This window comes from Nesoenas mayeri (genome assembly GCF_963082525.1).
Source record: "Nesoenas mayeri genome assembly, chromosome: 1".
NCBI lineage: Eukaryota > Metazoa > Chordata > Aves > Columbiformes > Columbidae > Nesoenas > Nesoenas mayeri.
This window is the reverse complement of record NC_137541.1, coordinates 92,305,330-92,328,537: the sequence shown is the minus strand read 5'-3', so window position 1 is coordinate 92,328,537 and position 23,208 is coordinate 92,305,330. Positions and strand designations below refer to the sequence as shown.

Below are 23,208 nucleotides of genomic sequence, written 5' to 3'. Positions count from 1 at the left end.
AGGCGGCAAAGGGATGAATGATCTAACTGGCATTTTTTTAGCAAGCCTGCTATGGCTGCGCTGTGAAACTCTGAAGGCTCTACCGCTACTTTGCAGTTGTGTTCAGCCCTGCAAAGGCTGGTAATTGGACACGATCATATTGTAGCTGGCTAAAACGGCCAGCCGAGGCTTCTGAGTTATGTGATTTATGTCATCCCGTATTGCAGAGATCCCGCTCAACGTCGCATGCCACGGGGCATCCTTTCGGGCGCAGGGGCAGGTTCTGCGCTTTGCCCCTCACTGCCCGGAATTTGTCACTCTCCCCTACCCCTCCCCTTGCGACGAAGGTCCCGGTGCGCGGACGGCGACCTCTCAGCGCGCAAATCCCGCGGAAAACCCGCTCGGGAGCGCCCCCCCAGCCCCCCCCCGCCCCGCTCCCCGCGGACAGGCAGGTGGGCGGGGCGGCGCTAGGGCCCGGGGCGGCGCGGCGGCGGCGGCGGGGCCGGGCGGGGGCGGCCCCTCCCGGGCGCAGCGCGAAGGCGGGCGGGCGCGGGGCATGGTCCCGGCGGCGCAGCGCGGAGCGGAGCGGGCGCGGAGCGGTGGCATGCGGTGCGGAGACATGCGGCTCTGCCTGCGCGCTGCCCCGCCGACATGGACCGCCGCCGCCTGCCGCCGCCGCCGCTGCTACTGCTGCTTCTCCTGCTGCTGCTCTGCGCTGCCCTCGGCGCCGCCGGGCGTCTGAGCGCCCGCCCCGGCAACGAAGGTGAGCCGCGGCCCGGCCGGGTCCCACCGGGGACGCGTGATTGGGGGACCCGCTGAGCGCTCTCCCGTTTTTTTCCCCCGTTTCCTATATTTTTTTTTTCCCCTCTCTCTCTTTTTGTTGATTTTATTTGTTTATTTATTTCCCTCCCCTTAAGGTGGTCCCGGGCAGCAGCGGCTCCTCGCCCCGGGACCGCAGGGCTCTCTCTCGCCTTGCGCTCTGGCAGCGCGGCCGCGTCCCCACTCACAGCCGCTCAGGAGCGGCCGCCGCCCGGTGCGGTGCGGGAGCCGCAGTCGGAGGGGCAGCCGCCCCCTACCCGTTCCCCGAGGAAAGTTGGCGAGGGAAGGGCAGCCTGTGCCGTCCCCCGGCCCTCCACTGGCGGGGTGCGCTGGGGGCGGCGGCGGGGCGATGCGCGGCGAAGAGCCGCAGCGCCCGGGGACGAGGTGGGGAGCAAGATGGGCGGCGGGGAGGAGAAGGGGCAAGGGACATTTGGCGGCGGGGGCGGCAGCGGTCTCCCGGCGCCGGGGGAGCCGGAGCGCCCCAGCACCCGGCAGGTGCCCCGCGTCTCCGCGGCTGCCGCTCAGGGAGAGTCGCCTCCTTATTTGTAGCCTCAAATAGATGGCTGCTAGCAGACAGCGGTAGGAGTCAGATTCGTGTGTTAATTAATAAAAATAAGCTATAAAGACTAATGCTTGGCCCCCGTCTCCCTCACCCCAGTGATAACTGAGCTGTGATGCCTTTTATATGTGCAGGGATGGTGGTTTCATTAGTCATCCTCTCTTTCAAAACTTTTAATTAATACAAAAAAGAAGCTTGCTCCCCGATAAAACCTCTCTTTGGTTGTGTAGCGGTTTCATATCAATTTTTTTTTCATGTGTTAAAATGGTGTGTGGGTATGTGAATGTGTGTAAATTTTGGGAAACGAAGCATGAGTGATTTGTTCTCCTTCGCTATGAGAAATTTTAAGATGACATTTGAGGAAAATGTGTTTTAGATTTCAGAGGGAAATAATGACCACTAGGCACTGCTTGAAAAAGTAATTGAAACACTTTTTGAAGAAGAGAAGATTGCACTTTTCCTATTAAAAAAAAAAAAAAAAAAAGGAAATGCAGCTTTTGCCTTCTTGCACCGTGGATGCAGTCGGCATGACCAGGATGTCCAGTGCAATCATCTTTAGGGATAAAGTCTAGAGGCCAAAGGTTGTGAAGAACTTCTAGCATCAAGCAACCATGGAAAACTTGCACCTGCTTGGGTTGTGGCATTTCTGTAGAGAAACTGATACCAAAGCTATTAGAACAATCATTTGTCCCGTATAAATAATGCTGACGTATTTATTGATATTCTGTGTGTCTGTGGGATAAGACAGTAAGATAATGACTTTAAATGATTTCTGGAAGGAAAAAGAATTATAACGTAAAAGAAATAAGGAAAGATTCAAACTTTACAAATCCTGGGTAATCTTGAATCAGTTGGTTTTATTGCTCGGAAGGAAGCTATGGTACCACCATACCAGAAGAGCAGTATATCATCCGTTTTTATGTTTTATGTAAATTTGTTTCGCCTGCACAGTGCTTCATATGCTATTTAGAAGAATGTGCTTCTAACACTTAATCACTTCTAAGCCTCCAGATATATGTTATTTTGTAAATATTGTCATCTTTCACAAATGATTTTCAGAAATGAAAACCAGAGTGTTGATGGGGTTACTCTTGTCTTATTAAAAGCTTTTGGGGAATGTATGTAGTTCTGTCAGTCAGCGGAGCAGCTCTGCCGCCATGGCAGTGGTAGACAGACACAGTCTGTAAACTGAGACTAATTATGCAAAAAAGATATTAGAACATTCCAATTTGCAAATCCACACTTTTTGTTTCTTTGTTTTAAATCACTGACACTGAGAATTGAGACAGGAGGAAAAAATTTGTGTCGTACAGAGTGCGCATTAAGCGTACTTGTCTGAGTCAGCTTTCAGCAGATACTGCTTCTGTTCTGTATTCAGCTTCAAGAACTTGTATGATTTGGGCAATGTTTTCCAAATGGCTAGTGAAAACAACAGTATAAATGCAGTTACCAGACAGTAACCCACTTTTAAATGCTTGCTTTTTTCAATTATGTATTTTGCTGTTCCTTTAAAAATAAAAGGGAACACCTAGTGTTTCTTCTAAAAATGAGATGAACTTTAAAGAACCCCCCCACACACACACCCTGTTAGAAGAGCTCAGTAATTCTTCCATTTGTTTACAGCTTATTTAGGCTCATCATGTGAGTTTAGAAATCATAATTATTATAATTTGCTGACATACTAAATTGTTTGGTGATCAAGCATTAGGATGCAGTTTTAAATTATGTCAGAAGATTGTTTTCCTCTTTTAAATGATCTTTTTCTGACCTCTTCACTTACCTACCTGCTGTTGTTACCATAAATTTTCCCCCAAAACTAGAAATAGATGTTTCTGCATTTCTGTGGAGTGTTTAGAAAAGTTGTCTTTTTCCAACACTGAGAAGGAGATTGTTAATATAGGCGTATAAATAAAAATGTATACAGTTTCTTTCGTACGCTTTATATTAAAGCTACTGCTGAAATTCTCCTCATGGATTGTTTTAACAAAGCCATGGATCTAATTTTTCCTACGTGTATATAGCTTTGTCAAACTTCTGGGAGACATGAATTTTGCAGTAGACACCCAACAATAGTATGTTCAGAGTTCTTAGTGATGTTTCCTAAATTTATCTGACATGAAATGATTACTCTTTTTAAGTACAACTTCAGTTAACATTTGCAATTAACACTAAAGCTGATGACTGTTTGAATTAGTACTAATACTGCAATGGAAGCAGATGGGATGAAGGGAGAAAGAATGAAAGAGGCTGAAAGTGAGTTGTTGGCTTACTTCACTTTGTGGTGTTAAATGCAGTTTTTTCTTTATTTTTTTTTCTTGGAGTGCTTGAATTTTTCTTAATTGGCTTAATCACAGAGAAGTTTTATTTAAAGGTTTTTCATGATGAAATGTAAAATTTTCCATTGCGTTTATTTTTAAACTCTCTGCTGTGCTCATCGCAAAGCTTCATACGTTCTACCTACGTAATCAGAGAAGCTCAAGAAGGTTCCCTAAAGTTCAAATTTATCAATGTGCTGTGGTAAGGTGTGTGCTACTTTCCGTGAGGCAGGAAAATGTCAGGAAGATTTACCATCTAACTTTTCCAGTTTGAAGTTGCAAACTGAACCCTGTAGATATGTAGAAACCACATTCTGCTCTTCCATGCTGTTGGATATTTTCCTTTTAGGGAGTATTGTGGGGGTTTTTTTAGAAGGATGTAGTTTCTTTCCGAATAATTTCTACCGTATCAAGAAACTGAATGAGCTATATCATTCTATAATTTAATAATTTTTCCTCTGTCCCTTCGGTAACTATATTGCCTGCCTGAGGGTACCAGCAACCTTAATTTCACTGTTTTATAACCCACAACAGTTAACACTTGACCTAGGTCATTAACAGGATTATCAGCAAATTTGTTTAAGCTTTTACTGACAACCTGAATTGCTTCAATAATATTTTGACTGTGCAGACAGGAAACTTCTTGTAACCTCTCAATCTAGCATAAAATTAATTTCTTGCGAACGCAGTTATCAAAGGATCAATACGGTAAATCTGCTTACAGTACTTGGTTTCAAATAGTGTCTGTTTTGGTTTACAGCAAGAAGGTTCCAATCATCCTCTGTTTTCAGTGTGTATTGGATTTGGAGATGCGGTTTCATCTTTTATTCATTGATTACCATCTCAGAACTTCGTGTAACTGCGCAATTAAATGCACCATTTTATCTGGGCTGGTCTCTGTTAACAGTTATAGTCGCTAAAGACGACTTACTGTGCCTTTGTAGTAATGACAGCTCTTGGCGTAGTTCTGAAAAATGCACTGTCTGCCCATGCAGCAAAATGCCTGCCCAACTTTTGCATGCAATTTTGGGAAAGGCTGGCAATACTGGAAAATTTTCAATAGAATCTAAAGGGCTTGCATGGGGGGAAATGCTGTTTAGAAATCTTTCCTCACTATATGTCAGGTATGATTAGGTCCAGATAAGTCCTCATGTATTGTGACACAATTCCTGCTGGTGCCTATAGCTTGCTCCTGAGTGTTTATCTGCAAAAAAAAAAGTTAGGTTTAGAAATATTAATGTGATACTTTTTAAAATTTAATTTTAGAAAGCTCAAAGTCATGGAGGTCTTGAGGGCTGTTTTTCATACAGCTGTATCTTATTCAAAGCTTCTGTGCTTAATCCTAAGCTCTATGATTAGACAAATAATGAACATGTTTAAAATTTACATCATGATGTTTTCAAAATCCTGTGCAATGGGAGAAGTAAGTTGGTTAAATTCCTTACTTTCTGTCAACATTTTTTATAGCGGGCTGTAACACATGGAATAATTTAATTTATTTTCTGTTACTGAAGTTTGTCTTGTCTTACTGCTGATTTCAATACTGCTTATTAAAAAGAAAAATCACTACATTGTCTATATCAAACTTAAAGCAGATGTTTGAAATACAAAGATGTCCACATTTGACACAGCAATTAATTTTTATTGCAGTTAGTTAGGATAAAATGTATTTGGTAACCTACAAAGCAGTCAGGGTGTAGAAACGGCTTAGAACTCTTCTGTACTCTCAGCCTCAGGAAATTAGGCTTCAGGGGCACTACTAAAGGAAAAGCATTAAACAGATAACAGGCATGCTAAGTTTACACGTTGTTTACGTGAAATCTTTGCAAATCAGGACAGCATTCTGATTGAACTTAAATTTTTCATTCCCATCTGGGAAGACGTACAAATTACTTTTAATTTTTTATTATCCACCAGAGTTAAGTAAATTGCTATTAGTATACGTACTTTTGATTCCATTTCACAACTTGCAAGTTTTCCTCTAGGAGTGTATGTAGTGGCTCTTGTTCTTGTAATCCCCACTTGATGAAAGTTTAGAAATACAGATGCAGGTGTTCGTTTTCTTGTTTTCAGAGCTCTGGATTTTATCACCAGTGAGGGTCACTACAGAGCTGTTACCAAATACAACAGAACTGTTAGTAGATTTTTATACAGAGCCTGAGTTAGTTCCTTAGATACCTGTAATTCATGTAGGTACCACCGCTTTGTAGCTGCTCTTTTATTTTTCTTTAAAAACAAACACAAATCCCAACAAACAAACAACTTAGAGATTGAAATTTGTCCTTATTTTTGTTAAAGTACAAAGCTCTACTCAGTGTAGCTAATATTGAAACACAAAGAGGTCACCTTAAGATGCAAAATTGATGGGACTTGTCCAGAGGTGTTGGATAAAACTTCAGAGGTGGGCCACAGGAATCTCACTAACCTGTTAGCTTTCTTAAAGAAAATTCCAACATCCAAAGAATTGCTTTTCTGTAGTGAGATGTAGGGATTTTTTTTTTTTTTAACATTTCCTTTATTATGAAAACAAATTGTTTGATTTGTTCAAGCATTGTTGAAAATTGAGGGAATTACATTTTTGAGAAGGAAAAAAGCTAGACTAAGAAATGATACAGTGAAATGGAAAAAAAAATTGTTTACAAACACATGTGACTACTGTTAAGTGATCTGTTTTGCTAAAAATTAACTGCAGTGCTGTAGCCCTTATTTCCATAAACACTTTAAAACAGTAGTGCTTTTTTTTTTAAAAATATATATATGTATGTAAACTGTTTTTAAAAAGACCCACAATTTAAAAGAAAATGGTTTAAGTCAGAAGATTAGAGATGAACTCCCAACAGTGTAATTTTGGAAAGAGAACGTGGTAGTAATTTGCTGGGTTAGGATTTTATTCCTTGCCATTACTCTTGTGCATCTTAATTTCTTAGGCGCTTGATAAATCCTAGCACAAGTAGTTATTTTGCAGAGTAAGTACTCATTTTGTAGTGTGAAACTGATGTAAGCTTAAAATTCCATCCCTTGGACTGAAGATTCCTTCTAAATTTCTGCAGTGAATGAATGAAAGAAAGAGAGATGGAGAAATAAAGATAATCCTGTCTGAAAGAAATCTTGGGACAGTGACAAAAGAGTTGCAGTCTGTGAGAGTGACGGGTAGATTGAATGAAACAGCAGCATGTACAGCCTTAAATTTGCAGAGATGTTATTAAACCAGACACACTGTAAGCAGAAACTTTAGTGACACGCTCCTTTTTTTTTCATTAAACTACTGTGTCCTGCTGTTTCAGGCAAAATATGGAAGAAAATCCCATTAATCTGCTGGAAAAATATTGATGAAAGAAGAATAGCAGACCAAACGAACAGTGGTTAAAACTTGCTAGCAATTGAGTGAACAATAGGATGAATGTTAAGGTTCAGTCAGGGCAGTTTAGTGTAATAAGGTGTGGGAATGGTGCTTTCTTTTTTTTCCTTTTTTTTTTTTTTTCTTTCCAGCTGGCTTCTCATAGTGTTTTTATATCTATATTTGGATGGAAAGGTTTGCATTGCATCGGTCTCTTCTTTTAAAAATAATTTAAAAAAATTGCTAAAGCATAGCATAAGAGGACAATTGTTAAACCCAGAACTTTTAAACTGTTGCCTAGGAAGGGAGGGGTTTGTAGAAAATCCAGAGTGAAGGGCTACTCTTTAAATAATAATTAAAGCACCAAAATATGTTTTGGTCATGGTAGGCTTCCCACAAACTTTGTGGGAACAGGTAACGATGAGTGACATTGGATTTCTTGATTTAGTTGTTGAGAAGCTAGAAAGCAGCTAGAGGATTTTTGCTCTGTTTGCTGTTTTTTTGAGAGGCAAGACTTTTTGAAAGATCTCTTTTGGAGAGGGAGAGAGAAGGATTAAAAAAGAGCATAGGTAGGCAGAGATGAAGTGAAAGTTGGACCTGAATCCTAGAAAAAATCAAACCAAGATCCAGACTTTCTCCAATTAATGACAACGTTAGGAAACCAGAAGTCAGTGCTGACCATGATCTGAACACTGAGCAAAGCACAAATTAAGAAATTCCTTGCCTCCCTGAATGTCTAAGCTTTGTTTACGTTAGTAAGTTTCATGACTATGATTTACCAGTGGTGAATTTCAACAGAGGCTGCAGTTTAGGCAGGGTAGAGGCATTTTTACCATTCTATTTAATCTTTCGGTAATGGTGCTTGGGTTTTTTTGTTTGTTTGTGGTTTGGTTTGGTTTGTTTAAAAAAAAAAAAAAAAAAAAAAAAAAGGTAAATTAGGTCTGTCCAGCCTTAATGTTCATGACCAGCCATGGAGAACACACACTTATATTAAAAACAGGTTCTGAGATGGCAGGGACCTTATCCTGCAAAAGCTTTTATCCCATGGATGATTTACCTCTGAGAGCAAATGTCCTAGTAATGGTTGAGAGTTGAGCTTTCCTGGAAAAGGTGGTTACAGCTGTGAAAAATGTACTGTGCTCACCTCAAACCATGTAGAAGTAACCTGACTGTAGGGAAAAACTCATTGGTCTCTCTTGTTCTCAGCCCACGCACCCACACTGCCCTGCAGTCTTTCCCTCGTGCCTGTGCTTTTTCTTCTGTGTCTTCCTTCCCATAAATCAACATTCAGCCAATAAAGAGTACATGGCAGAGATTGTCTTTTCCTCATTGGGAAGACCGCCTGTCTGTTCCTTCTTATTAAATGCTGCTTACGAAAAAGGGGGATGCTTTGATTCTGTAGATGCCCAGAAAAAAAAGACACAGGAAAAGAATCATATGTTTAATGGCATTGCTTTTTCCATAGTTGCTTGTGTTGGTCCTGAAAGCTGGGTTAGAGCTGGACAGAGAGTGTTCAAGAAATGGAAGCAAAAACTGTCCATGGTAACTAAGGAAAGGAATTCTGGAGAAGAGGTATGAGGAACATTCTTAGTTTGTAGAATGTAATGGAAACCGGACCCGTTTGTGGAAAGGCAATGGAAGTAGAGGAATAAGCAGAAGACAGGGGTCTGAAAAACTGGCTTGTGGGTAGATGGGAATAGAACAGTCATTTAGGCATTTACCTTTGTTATAAATATTTGTATTTCTCACATATGGAAATAGTGAAAAAAGATGTTAGCGAGGTTTTGGTTGCAAAGGCAGCAAATGAAGTCAGGGGCAATTCCATTTTTCATATGGATAGCTCAGCACACATGTTCTGCATTAATTACCTCCATAAATTCTGTTAACCTGGCAAACAATGAAAATATCATGTTGGTGACATCACTGTACTGGAAAATAAAACTGGTTTTAGCATCTTGATTTTCTCAACGTGACATTTGAGGAGATTTCATGTGCTATTGGCATTTTACTCCCCCAATTTGTACTGGGATGTTTAGCCATTTGCTCTGTGGGTTTATTTTTATTTGTGGAGTAGCTGTTTAAGAACCCAAGCATTTCATAGGCCATGAAAGCTGAAACCCTCGAATCATGGAAAGAGAGAAGAAATGCTTGACACAACTCTGTCAGGGCACACCGGAGTAGGTGGCTTTCCAAATGTAGTATTGCAGGATTCTCCGATTTTTTTTTTTTTTTTTTTTTACAAGTCTTATGATCCGGTTCTTGTCTCCAAAATTTGTCATCAAAGGACTATTGATTAATTGCTGTGATTTTTGGTGATTTCAGGACCTTGAATGTGCTTGAACTGCAGTAAAATTGGTGGGAACTTAAGAACTTTTAGTCATGGGTGCTAGGTGTGCCCAGGGATCTTTTCTGTGTTACTTTTTGGCATCTAGATTTCTAGAAACTGATCATGTCTTACTGGGTTTGGAATTCTAAATTTACTTTAAGTGAACACAGACACTATGTAGCGAGGTTGGTTTTTTTTTGTTTTTTTGTTTTTTTGTTTTTTTTCCACTTTAAGTTCCTAGAAGGCTTCCCAAAGGAGATCTTTGTAGCACTCCAGTGGACCTCAAATCTATCAGATCTTAGGAGAGCTCAATTCTGCAAAACTAATGAATACTGAATATTATGTCTTTCCCAAGGGAGGAGGAATGCAGAAGTAAAAAGATTTAGTTGTGCAGTGTGCTTAATCCCTTTTGAGAAGTGCTTTAGAGCTTATTAAAATTGTTTGAGAAATGTTTGCTGTTGAGTTTTGGCTAGACACAGGCATATGGTACCATTTTATGTGCCTCAGGATTCAGCCACCCAACGAGACTGGCAAATACAGCACATCCTGCGAGAGACCCACTTCTAGTCTGGGCTGGTGAAAGGCACAGGGCAGCTGAGTTTAGGTAACTGAATTTCACCCTTAGTTTCTGTTGGTGGTTTTGTTTGTTTGTTTTTGTTTTGTTTGGGGTTTTTTGTTTGTTTGTTTTTCCTGAGAAAGACAAACTTGGCTTTTGCAATTTAAACTCCCTTTTAACACAGTGTCCAACATTTTGCATTGACATGTTTAACATGATGCTTCAATGGTTCAGAGTTAACATTATAGTAGTAGAGTAGAATGAGATTTGCAGGATTTTGATTTGAATGTGAGTTCAGCTGAACAGCAATTCAGATATCTAGGGTGGTACTGGAAAAGGACAAATTAGAACTGGTTTTTAAAAAAATGGATGCTAAGAAGTGAAAGCGACACAGTAATTTGGAACCCATTAGGGTAATCCATTTTTAATTTTTATATCCTTGTCTTAATGAAAAGAACTGGCACATATCAACTTACAGGAAATAGCCTAATAAAACTGAAACCTTATTAGGCCCCTTTGATAAACATTGCATTCCAGCCCGCCAGTCCTATGGTTTTGCATACTTGGAAATTGAGCTTTATGCTACTTTAACAATATCAATAGAACTCTCTTGTTTCAGACTAATGAAAAGAAATAAAATCTGTTTTGTCTTTGGTCATCCATGAGAATGGATGGGTGGTTGTCAGCTTAATGCAGACAGGTAGTCCAAGAAATAGCACTGTACGGATTTGTCACCTCGCTCCTACAAAAAGAGCTGCTAGTTCATATGTCATCATTAGTGAAGAAATGACTTGTCTTTGTTTTCTCTTTACAGTAGCCAGAATAACTTCTGCAAGGTGCTAAGGCAGGAGGTTCAAGTGTGTCCACACACCTAAATAGGCTTGATACTGATGAAAGAGAGGGTAAGATGAAGGCTTTATATATGCTGCCTTAGCTATTGCTTGGAGCCCTTCCACAATAGCATGAAGGGAACAGCTTTTGGTGTGACATGAACACTTCCAAGATTTCTAGCAACAAAATGTTTTCTATTCTGCTTTGAAATCAGTTCCAGTTTTGCCTGCTAAGAAACAGTGTACTTCTGCAGTTTTGCTCTCTGAAACCTTACGTGGGTGGCTTTTATTTTTGGACCTGATTGTGATTGCCTTGGCTGTTTAGGGGATTTAGGATGGCATTGTTCCTTTTCTACATGCAGGCTTCACACTTAGCAAAAGGAGGAAGTGATAGGACAAGATGAAATAGCCTCAAGTTGCTCCAGGGGAGGTTTATATTGGATATGAGAAAAAAGTTCTTAATGGAAAGGGTTGTCAGGCATTGGAACAGGCTGCCCAGGGAAGTTGCGGAGTCACCATACTTGGAGGTGTTTAAAAAGTGTTTAAACGAGGTTCTCAGGGACATGGTTTAGTGCTAGAGTCAGGTGCTAGAATTAGGTTATGGAGATCCTGAGGGTCTCTTCCAACTTAAATGATTCTATGATTCTATGAAAACTGCTGGAGAGCTTCTGCTTGGTGTTGAGTGCAGGTGATGAGCGCCTGGCTGGCGGGACTGAGGTGTGCTCAGAGCTGAGGCTGCCGGTTGGCGTGGTCTGAGCCACTGTGAAGGGGGCACAGGAGCGCTGCTGATCCCCAGCAGTACTGAAATTCACTCTGTGTGCAACAACAAACAGGGAGAGGGCTGCTGTGCAGCCGCAGGGCCTCCCGGGTTGGCTCTATTTTTGCAGTTTACAATCCATGCTTTTATTTATAGGCATTCCTGCATTGCTCATCGCTGTCCTGTGTTCCCTCTTTTGTGGCAGCCTTTTGTGAGAAACTCGCAGTAAGGTTCCTGCTTTGGCTGCTTCGGTATTCAGCTGTAGGAAAAACTGAGGTATCTAAATGTGTTCTCAGACGCCCTTGAGGAATGGGTTTGATGAGAAGAGTAAAATCTGTGAGGACAATGAAACTCTTCTTCTTCAAAAGCTATGGGCAACTGCTGTAAAAATAGAATTTGCCAAATAATCCAAATTGATGTATATGTTCTATAGAAGCAATAATCAATAGGATAACTTGACACATATTGCTAGTCTTTTTTCTTTTCGTCTAAGATTTGTAACACGATGTCTTAATTTTGGAAACAGTTATTTACTGATCATTAAAATGAAAATAATGGAGGCTTGGGCTATCCGGTCTTCTTTTGTTAAGATTCCTGTACTAGAGCAACTGTTTTTTAATTCATTTTGGTTGTCCCTTGTCTGTTAATCTCTTGCCACCACCCTGGTGGAGTTCTTCAGTCAGCAATTTAACCACAGATTGAACATGACAGTTTCCAAATTTGGAATGTTCTGCACAAAATCATGTTTGTATTGTACAGTATAATGGCACAGGCACGAAGGGTTGAAAGTGCAGACCTCACAGCATTGTGCCTCTCAAAGGACTGTAGTCTGGCTTTGAGCTGTAGCAGAAATCTCACTGAGAAATCTCACATTTGGAAAAGAGTTGTGTGGTAAATGGGCCAAACTTTGTTGGCATTTGGGTTGGGTATGCATTACAAAGTATGTTCCATTGGCTATTTTTAGGAGACTTTACTCTGTGTAACTTATTGTCACTTTGCTCCTAGGGTGCTCCAGGCTGGAGGGAGACACAGTTGTAAAAGCAGAGCTAGTAGATGGGGACCTAGCAGATACCTGTTATACTAAGGTCATTTTCTTCTGAGCAAGAATGACATCTGTATTACAATATTTGAGGAAAAATTTAGGATCACAAAATCACAGCAGATGACTTTTTTTGTTAATGGATGAGCGGCAAATCAGGCCCCAAGTCTGCTGCTTAGAACCAGGCTTCACTGTTGATCACCCTTCCATGAAGGAGAATATTGCATTGGTTAGCATTGCTTCATGGGACGGTTTCTTATTTACTGATTTGACTTATGTGTTGTCCATTTCCAAAGGTTTCATGGTCTACCTTAGCAAATTTCAGCATGATTTCTGCAACATCAGCATGATAGCTGATCCTAGTTGGCAATTATGGTGAATGCACCAAGGTGCATTGCCTTTGGCCTTGCCTGGCCAAGCCCAGCTTGTCCGTCTCTCTATCTGTTGCTTTTGGCCTCAGAATAAACCAAAGATACAAACCTGATCTGCTGCAGCTCCACTTACTTCACTTTTGCCACTTCTGGGGGAGTGGAGAGTTGAGAAGACTCAGGTCTGTACCCATAGGTGGATGGAAATCCAGGTGCAAGTCCCTTTAGCCAGGCAGAAGCCACCATTCTAAAAATGTATGTCAGGGTTTGCACTGACTCCACTCTGTCCCACCCCAAAACCAAGTTTTGGCTGACTTCTTGCCACAAAGTATTTTCTTTGCTGCTCGGGATTATATGACACATTTCAATTATGGGCATTCACCATTTTTTCTTTTTTGTAGTTGCATAGCAAATTTAATTTTCCCATTTGTTAGCATTTTTTTAATAACTAACTAGCGTATTTCTAAGCTGACAGTTTGATGCCAAACAGGAAAACGCTAAACAGTGATGGTTTCTTGTTCTTTGGGGTTTTTTACAACTTTTAATCGGAAATGTTAATTAGTTGAAGAAATATTTTCTATATTTTACCTCATTGACTATACTCCATATTTTTGATGTAAAGAATATGATTTGGAAATGCCTTCCAGTGGTGGAGTTGTTTGTATGTTCTTTAGGTATTGCAAGTTGCCTTCTAGCAGGTTTTCCTCATCATTTCTTGGGTTAGTTCTATCTGGGACAACATTTGTTTATTATTTTTATTTTTTTTACTGGGAGTGGTATTTATACTGTGTTCAGTTCTTTGTAGCAGTTGTTATTCCATGTGTTTCTGGAAACGCTGCTGCTATCAGACTGTATTCAGGTACCTTGCTGGTTTTACAGTTCTTTTTCTTTCACTGGCATTGCTTACCCCTGATGAAACCTGCTGTTAGTGAGCCCTGCGGCAGGCCCTCTGCGGTCAACCTCAAACTGGAAGCAGTTTCTGATAGTGTGAGCAGGGATGTGTGTCACATTCTACCCGAGCCCTCATTTGTCTTCTCCCTGATGCCATGAGTAGGAGAGTGAGTGAGCTTCGCATTTCACATCCATGTCCCTGCTCTAGTTGCTGGAAAGAGATTTGTCCTTTACCCCCTGGGCAGAAATGCATACTGAGGGAACTAGTAATGCTTTCTCTGGTGGCTGTGAACAGGGAAGACCAGAAGAGTTAGGCAGGAGAGAGCTTCTAAAAAGAGAACATGTTCTTAATCAGCATTTTGCCAGTTTGACCACCCTTGGCAGAGATAGCTACATGTACAGTACGGTGAGCACGGCTGTTGTAGGAAGGACCAAGTCAAGACACCCAGCCAAGAGTTTGTATAACGCTGCGGTATTTTAATACCAGTAAATTCTCCCTTGTACTTACTACTAGTTTTAAAGGGAGTTAATTAAATTATGGGAACCAATGCAGGACACTGAGATAATCATAACCAGTGATCCCTTTCAAGGCATTCTGTAGGAAAGGATCATTGATAGCAGCAAAGCTGTTCAGCTAGTTTAAGAGTTACACTTGGTAACTGGCTGGTGAACCTCAGAGATTTCTATAAGAGTTAGCTGAATTATACTCACACAGTTTTGCAGGAGGAGGAGATACAAGGAGTCCAAATGAGTTGGGTGAGAAATGCATAAGCTTTGGAAAGAATTTGGAAATCCTGATTCTCTTTCATGTGGTTTTACTCATAAAAACACCTCTTTACTCTCTTCTGGAAAGCAGCAATAATTAGAAAGGACGAAGTGCTGTTGATTTCATTTTTGGGATGGAATATGCCAACCCTTCCTCTTCTTCTGTTCCCCAGCATCCCATTTAACGACATGAGAGCTTGGGTAATTGGACCCTGAAGTTAGGACCATATCTGACCTGCAGTTATGATGGCTTGCACAGCCATGCTCTTTGCTGGGCCAGTTGTTCAGGAGAACCTGGTTGTTACACTTGCAAGGAAAGAAAATCTATTGCCACGTGAAGTAGTGTGACCTCTTTTATTGTGTGTGTGTGTTTGCTTGTGTCGTTCCTTAAAGACACACATCTTGCACAGGACAGTGCCATGAGAGAGGTTAAACTCACTTCTCTCCAGTTCCCTCTTTCATCTGGTAAATACATGGCTGTAAGCAATTGCAATACACTTAAGCATTGGCTTTCATTTAATTGTATGTGGGAAAATGTTAGGGTAACACTGATACTGGCCTACTGATCATGATCTGACTATGGCTTCATGAATTGGTCAGGTCAGTCTTGTGAACTAAGTACTGCCTTTTGTTACACTACAGGATGCATCAGGGTTGAAAAAAGTTGAAATTAGTAATCAATGTTTGTGTAAAGTTTCACTTTTTTAATTTTCATCTAATCCTACAAATCCATGCAAAAAAAATGAATCAGAAAATTAATATCTAATCCACTCCTTAAGTATTTCTTCAGTCTTAGTGTACAGAAATGCTATTTTCTCCTTCAATTTCCAGACTGATAGGTAATGTTAGAACATAAAATGATAAAAAATAACATTACCCTTCCCTATCATTTTTGCCTAGGGACCATGATCATGGCAGCCTATAGGTTCTGTATTAATTGTTTGCTCTTTGTCGAGGTGTACAACTCTATCTTGAAGTCACAGGAAAAATGAGTGTCGTAGAAGCTTTTCTCAGGGAGAGGGAAGCATTTCTTTCAGGTGACTAGCTGAAAGGGAATATGTTTTACATTTTAGATACTATTAAAGAACAATACACTTTTGGTGAAAAATATTTATTTCTTATTTTTTAATAGGGGAAAAGTATTCTATGTATGAATTTCAGTTGAATTCTAAACAATTTCAGCACTCAGGCAGTCTCCTATGTGTTTCTGCTTGACTGTAATATAATCTTACTAGACAAATGACAAAGACATCCAGGCAAAGGCAGAGTTATCTAGGGGGTCAGTATAATTATGCTTGCTTTCTTCAGGTAATTTTTTGCTCCCCATGTCTTTTATTTCTTGGCATTTCACCAAAATAAAATGGAAACAAGTGGTCTTTATAATCACTGAAGAGCACGTGGCTAGAAAGGTGAAGGAACTTAAGGTTTTCTGATCTTATTCTGCTAGATGTTAAATAGTTACTTGACCTGCCAAACTTTGTTCCTTCTTGCACAAATGAAAGAAGTTGAACACTGTGCAGTGTGAAAGCATATAAATATGTTTAGCACAAAACTACTTATTAATAAAGTTACAGGACTGGAACATAGCTTTGCTTTAATTATTTTGTCAGTAACGGGAGCATTCGTACCACTCTTTTTAGGTACTTACTTGCATTCTCTGACTTGCTTCTGAACTAGAATCCTACTGTAGTCAGTGTGAAAATCTCCATTCGAATGATTTCTAAAATGAAGTGAAATACCTAGGAGCATGGAAAAGTAGTTTTCCTAGCAGTGCCAGTTTGAAGGAGGTGAGGAAGATAAGGGAGGTGGAATCAAGGAGAGAGGCTGAAAAAATGTTAATGTCATAGATTTCATTTCGATACACAGCAACACAAGTTGCCTCATGGCTGGGACATCCACCTGTCGTGGGCCACACATAGTTTGCACTGAATATTCAGTTGTCATCATGACCCTGTTGTAATGCCTGTGAGCATTTCTCATAGGAGTACCTGGTAACCTGATGAACATGCTCTGAGAGACAGGCAGGCAGCAGGGAGTTGGCATTATCGAGGTAGCATAGAGCAATATGAGATAGTGATGCTGAAGGCTGATCTGCACCTTGCGGGCATGCTCTGCCAGGCTTCTTGGCAGGTCTGGGCAGGGAAACTACCACCAGCTCGTCAGTCTGTTGCCTGTTTATTTTTCAGGATGAGACTGATGAATTTGGACTGAATTCATAAATTTCAGAGCAGCTGCAATCATGTTTTCAAGAAGCTTATTCTTAAAGAATAAATACATTACTTAAGTTTAGCCCTGAGTGATTTGCCTTAGCAACTTATTGCCAAGTAATTTACCTCAGAAGTCCTACTTCTTTCACCACCATGTATTGGAGATGCACAACAAACATGTCTGTCTTATCGCGGGAAATCCATAATCTGTATGAATTTGTAGTCACGAAAGCAAGATGTGCACTTTTTCTTTTTGAATTCTTATTAGTATTTCCTTTTTGTACATGCAAACCTCACTTCAGAATAGTCTGCCTAGGGCCCTATGCACTCAATAAAGGACTGACTGATTTTTCTTTGTCTAGGTGACTGAGAATTTAATTATTAATAAATGCAGAGCAAATAAATATATAATACTGGATTATGTTATTTCTGTAAGATTAGGAACAATATTTTGTTTATTGATGTAGGTAAACATTCAAAATACTGCAGGAGAAAACATTTTCCTCACATAGTTGGCAGAGCAGCTCATTCATGGTAGTATAGCACTGCATATGTACACATAACACAAATGCATGCACACACAAATGTAGACAAATGTATGGATTTATGGTTGTTTATGATATGGTCTTGTTTCTAATACTAGACATTTGTTTTTCCCTACTGTGTCTCCTCCTGTACATGCCAATAACAGGAAAAAAATGCTTTCATAGCTCTATTTTTTTTTTTTTAAGTGATGTCCAAAATTGAACAGCAATTAAAAGGAGAATGATGAAATAATACAAATAGCTTAACTTAGCAGATTCATAGATAATCTCCCTCATTCGTTCTCTTTTTAGTCCTTTTGTTTTTCTCTGAGCACCAATACCATCTGGTTCTGGGAGTGGTGACAACCCTTCAGGCTTACAAATAGGAGCTGAAGCTGCTCATACTGCTATAGTGGCCACCTCTTTCAGGTCCATCATTCTCGGGTGTTAAAATTCCCGTGCATATGATGGGATCTATTTATTTTCTCATTGCCAGTAATTTCCACATTGAAGGGGAAAAAATGAGGGTGGGAGCACAATGAAAGTAAGCCCAAATTGCAGATAATAAATATTGAAGGTGCATATGGTGCCGTTGCAAACAGCATTGTAATGTGTGCTAATACTTAATGGGTTTGTATTTATATAGAGGCTATTTGTATGTGTGTGTGTGATACTTTGTCTCAATTAACCTCTTATGGTTCATATTAATACATAAATGATTAGTTAGGGAACTGTGTGGTTAAGGACTTAGAGACTATATGTCCAGGGTAAGGAATAGAATTTATTTTTATAACAAGCAAATACAAAAGAAGAATAGCCATTAATTTGTATTTTAAATACCTGTCATGTTTTTAAATAGATACAAAAATACTGATTCAATTGACTAGAAAATGCCTATATCAGACTGTTTACAAATAATATCTTCCTTCTTACTCTGAAAATTGTTGCATGCCTCTTTAAAAAAAAAAAAAAAAAAGATAACAGGAAGATTAGCAATGAATTGATGACCCCCTTTAAAAGTAGGTTTGTCTGAACTTGTAACATTGTAAATAATTACTTTTGTATCTAATGTGTTACACATTACATTTAGAAAACACTTCACTACCGCAAGACAATTTGAGAATAAATTAGATCAGGAGGAGGAAAGAACCACAGGAAAGATTTTAGTCAGCATTCATTATTTATTTCTGTATTCTGAGAATATTATATATGCCAAATAGAGGCCTTTAATCAAATAATGGTTAAAATATTCAGATCTCACCTATGTGGTTAGATGCATTGACCCAAATTTCAGGCATCCAAGGGGAAAACGCTACAGTTTGTGCAGCTGATAGAAGCGCTCTGTTCCCACCCCCTGCTGTAATTAATTTGGCCAGTGATCCATTGTTTGTTTTTTGTCACTTTTTTTATTTTGAAAAGTTCCCCGTCTGCTGTTCATGCCATGTTTTAAGATAAACAAGAGGATCCTTTTCATTTGTCTGCCTTTTTCTTTGTAGCTAACTGCCAGGCCACCTGAACAAATCAACTGTTTCACAAGGTCCCCGAATAAACACATCTTCTGGTATGGGTAACTGGGGTTAACTGGACAGAGGCAAATGAGACTCATTCCTCTTCATTTTCTCTTCTTTTGTAGTTAATCTGCTGGATTCAAAAACAATTCAAGGGGAGCTGGGCTGGATCTCCTACCCATCACATGGGGTGAGTTCACTAGACTGTGAAATGGGAAAGTGCTGCTACAGACCAATGTGCTATTTAACCATTGTTTCCTCTTCAGAGGACACTGTGCAACAGTGCTGGTGGTTTGAAGCTTCAAAAATAGTCTGCTCTAAACTTGCGATATATAGCTTATACAGGTATGGTGCCTTTTCTTTAGGACATACATCGCTCTGCATATAATCCCCAGGAAGAGCTCACTCTTATTGGAGAAAAAGAAAGAGGTGCATTGAGGGGGAAAACAAATAAAATCTCTTTATGTACTGTTCCTTCTTCTATCACAATGTGTATTTCTAAAAGATATCACAGGACTGTATCTCATAGTATTACTTGCTAATTTATTCAGATGGAAGTAGTGGGAGCTGAAAAATTTTTGGGCATATCCAGGTGGTGCAAGTACTTATAACTTTTGTGCTGAATTGTTCAAATACTGTTACTTACGAATTAAAGAAATATCTAAATAATGTTCTTGAAGGGTTTTTTTGTTGTTTGTTTGGTTGCTTTTTTTATGTTTTGTTGTGGTTAGTTTGTTCTGTTTTTCTTATTTACCTTGTATCCAGATCTAATGAAACTAGATGTTCTATTTGGAGACATGGAAGTGCAGTCTTAGAGCATCTGCACTTTTGGACTTGCTAACTGTAATTTTTACAAAGCATTTGCGACCAGTCTCTTTTTAAAATTTTTGATTACTTAATATTACTGCATAACCATCCAGTGGTGCTGATATGTGGTCACTCCCCAGCTTCTTCTCTCTGTGGAATATGTATGTGTGTTTGAGCATAGTAGGAACAACCCATTACTCTCTTGCTACCTTGCATAGTGCAGATATGCAAGGATACTCTTGCATTTCTGCGTTCTGTCCCTTGAACAAAAAAGCTCACCTGGCAGGCTGAAACCCCAGTGCCTAGAGCTTCCCTCAACTTCAGAGAAGATTATGCTGTCAAGTCTTTGCTGAAAGGCAGCTCTTGGAGAGCTTTCTCTTGCTTTCTCATCACTTGTACCTGCCTTCATGGTGTTCTGTTTCCTTCATCTAAGGCAGGGGTGTAGTTATGTTTATACAGTCCTAAAATTGCATTTGGCCCTTTGAAGGCAACCACGAGGCTGTTGTGGCCCCCAGTGAATATGAGCTTGACACCCTTGATCTAAGGCTGTCTTATTTTGGTTTCCTAGCTTTAAGATGACAACTCCTAGGAGTTTTCACAAGTCTCTGCTTTCCTGTGAGTAAACCTCTTTACCTTGTGAGTAAATCTCTGCCAGAGAGTACTGCCACTTCTAAATACTTATGAAATGTTGTCTCTAGCCTTGATAAGGGTGAGGAGTTGCTAGCTAAGAGTCCAGCCACTGTCCTTTTTGCAAACCAACTGCATTTTGAATTCTCAGTGTTGGCAGGTATTTGCTCTTTGGCTTGTTTGTAGGATCATGAACATCTGCTTTTTGATTCTTCTGCAGCTTTGGGCAAGCTGTAACTTCACTTCTATCATTCTTACAGAGATTAGTCGTGACAGTGCTTTTGCATCTCTGTCTTGTGGAATTCAGTTGTTAGTATTAAAGTAGAGCCTTCTTGATATTAAGTGTTATGTGGGTGTTTAGCAGTATTTAAGGATTAAGGCTTTGTTTAATTTTTTGAGTTTATACATGGATGTCTCTCTGTGTCTCTAAACAAATTGTTCCATTCTCATGGAGAAGAAACGGGAAGAGGGTTCATGTTTCTTCTTAGTGGCTGTTCCTGCTGACTTTTCTCAATAAGAAACCTCTATAAACAGGATGTCCAAGAGAGAACTCCGCAGCAATTTCTAGCTCATCAGCCTTTTTTGTCTCCTCTTGCATTTTTCTTTTTTATTTTCTTGCAAAGCCCCCACCTTTTTTTTTTTTGTTGTTGTTGTTGGTTCAATGGTTGGTTTTTTTTGTTCCTCTCCCATATGCCCAGCCCTCTTCTCTTCTGCTCATCTCCTTGCAGCTGTGCATATCTACTGCTCTGCTCCCTGCAGCTGTGCCTCTCTTGCCTGGGATGCCTAAAGAAGTTGGTAGGGAATGATTCAGGGTATCTTGGGGGCTATAAGAAAAACAGATGTGCTACATTACCCCACCAAAAAGGGCCCCCAGATCTCTCAAATAAATTTTATTAGCTTCTGCAAATTTTTGTCAGGTAAATCCAGCACAACTTGTTTGTGTGTGTCTGTGCATGCTGTTCCTATTTACTGTAGAATCTACAGATATCGAAGCCAAAGTAAATAATGGAATTGCACTGATGTTCTCACAAGTTAATGAAATTCTTAATGAAAAATTGCATGGTCATACATTAAAGTAGATCATGTACTATGAGTGGTTTTGTAAAAGGACTGCGACTCTAAACTGTATCCTTCACAATACTGTGAAAGGTTTAGCTTACATATTGAGACATGAATGTAAAGTATAGAAATAGCAACATCTCTCCTGTCTGACTTTGCATTTTGCTGTAAAATGATGACAGCTTGAACATCATGTAAAAGAGACGCCTTCTTCTTACAGCCTTTTATTTATAGTCAATTAATTAAACCTGGTAAATATAGCTGCATCTGTCTCTGAGCTAACTAAAATATGAACTTAAACTTTAGTGGAAAAACATTATAATAAAGATGTCACATCATATTGAAAGATTGCTAATAGCATAGTGGTGATTTACAAGGTGGAGCTAATAGAGCTACACTTGAGGCTGTGATTCACAAATGAGAATATTGGTGTTGTGCCAATTCCTCTCCAGTGTGCAGCAGTGTTCTTATCTGAAGCCATAAATGTCAGTAAACTGAGGCCGGTGACTTACTGAATTTTTAAAAATAATTTAGCTGAAGTGTTTAATAAACCTCTTGCCAGGTTCATAATTTTATCTTATCAATAGATGATATTGATTGATTTCTGGCAAAATGACCCAAATTGATTGGTTGTCATTTTCAGCATTCAGTGCTGGTTCTTTATTCTTTTAAGTCTGCCTTGACTTGGGCATATATAATAACAGCTTTCCAGAAATTCCTGAATATTCATGTTAAGATTTGTAGCTCATTTGTATTCAAAGACTTCTGTGTCCCACATAAGAACACTGTAATGGCAGTGTTTTAGACCATGGTTAATAGTATCACCCTGTAAGAATGTGATCTCTCCTTGAACCATCCCACACAGCCACAGTCTTGGCGTCAGTAACACTGATCTGGTCAAGCTCATTAAAATCCCTTAAGTACAAAACATCAGCTCTTCTAGATAGCAAGGCAACAGAATTAAAAATTATAATAGCGGGCTTTGCTGATGCTTGAACATGATTGGCAGCAGCCACAAGGCCTGTATCCTGTACTACCATCTCCAGCACCTGCCTAGGCAACCTTTTTGTAATGCTCGTCAGTCAAATACCAGTTCCATTTCTATAGGTTTCATTAAAGGGGAAAGAAAGAAGACCTACTTAGTCGCTGCAGACTATATTATTGATATGCTGATTAAGCATAACACAAGTGATCATTAACTGCAATTCATGTAAATTACAGCAGCACAGATGTGGGGGTTGGGAAGATAAAAAAGCAAGTCACTTTAATAATATACAATAGAAACGCGATGGATAATTCATACAAGACAAAAAGAGTACAGTCTAAATCCCGCTCTGCATATTCATGCAAGTAGTTGTGTTGGTTTCAGCATCATTTATTTTAAGTAAGAAAGATGTTTCTAATTTGACTCTACCTCCATGTTATTTGGGAAGTTTGAAAAAAATATATATTTGTGACATAATAGCAGTACATCATTCTGCAGCCACCCAATTTGTGACTTGTTCTTTACATGTTTATTACTCATATTTATGGAGTTGAACTATTTGGGCAGATTTTTTTTACACAGTTAGTAGAAAAGTGAAAGAGAAATCATGCTTATCTAGTTTTGCTTGTAGCTAGAGAAAAAAATGCTCTGGCATTTATTATTGTCACGTAACCAATAATTGTAAAAAAAACCCAAACCAAGCCAGAAAACAAACAAAAAAACCAACACTGAACTGTTCTCTTCATGGCCAAAGTTAGTAAATTGCAGGCAGAGTTTTAAGAGGCTGGTTGGGCGATAAAGCTATTGTCTTTGATCATTACAGTTTTCTAGGTCCTTGAGTTTATTCAGAACCATCTGACTTCTTTGAGAACCAACAGTGCTCAGTACCTTAAACTTTTGGTCATGTACTTGAGCTGCTGACCGTACACTGAAGTGCTTTGAAAATCTGG

General features: G+C 39.6%; 1 protein-coding gene across 1 annotated transcript in view; it reads left to right on the top strand.

Moving 5' to 3' along the window:
• The first annotated feature begins 476 nt into the window (after window positions 1-476).
• Window positions 477-23,208, top strand: part of EPHA3 (EPH receptor A3) — a 228,572-nt gene continuing 205,840 nt past the window's right edge. Inside the window, exons 1-2 of the mRNA XM_080346111.1 lie at window positions 477-742; window positions 18,906-18,970. Coding sequence (XP_080202237.1) covers window positions 631-742; window positions 18,906-18,970 — 177 coding nt within the window. The 5' untranslated portion in view covers window positions 477-630. The remainder of the gene's footprint in view (window positions 743-18,905; window positions 18,971-23,208) is intronic.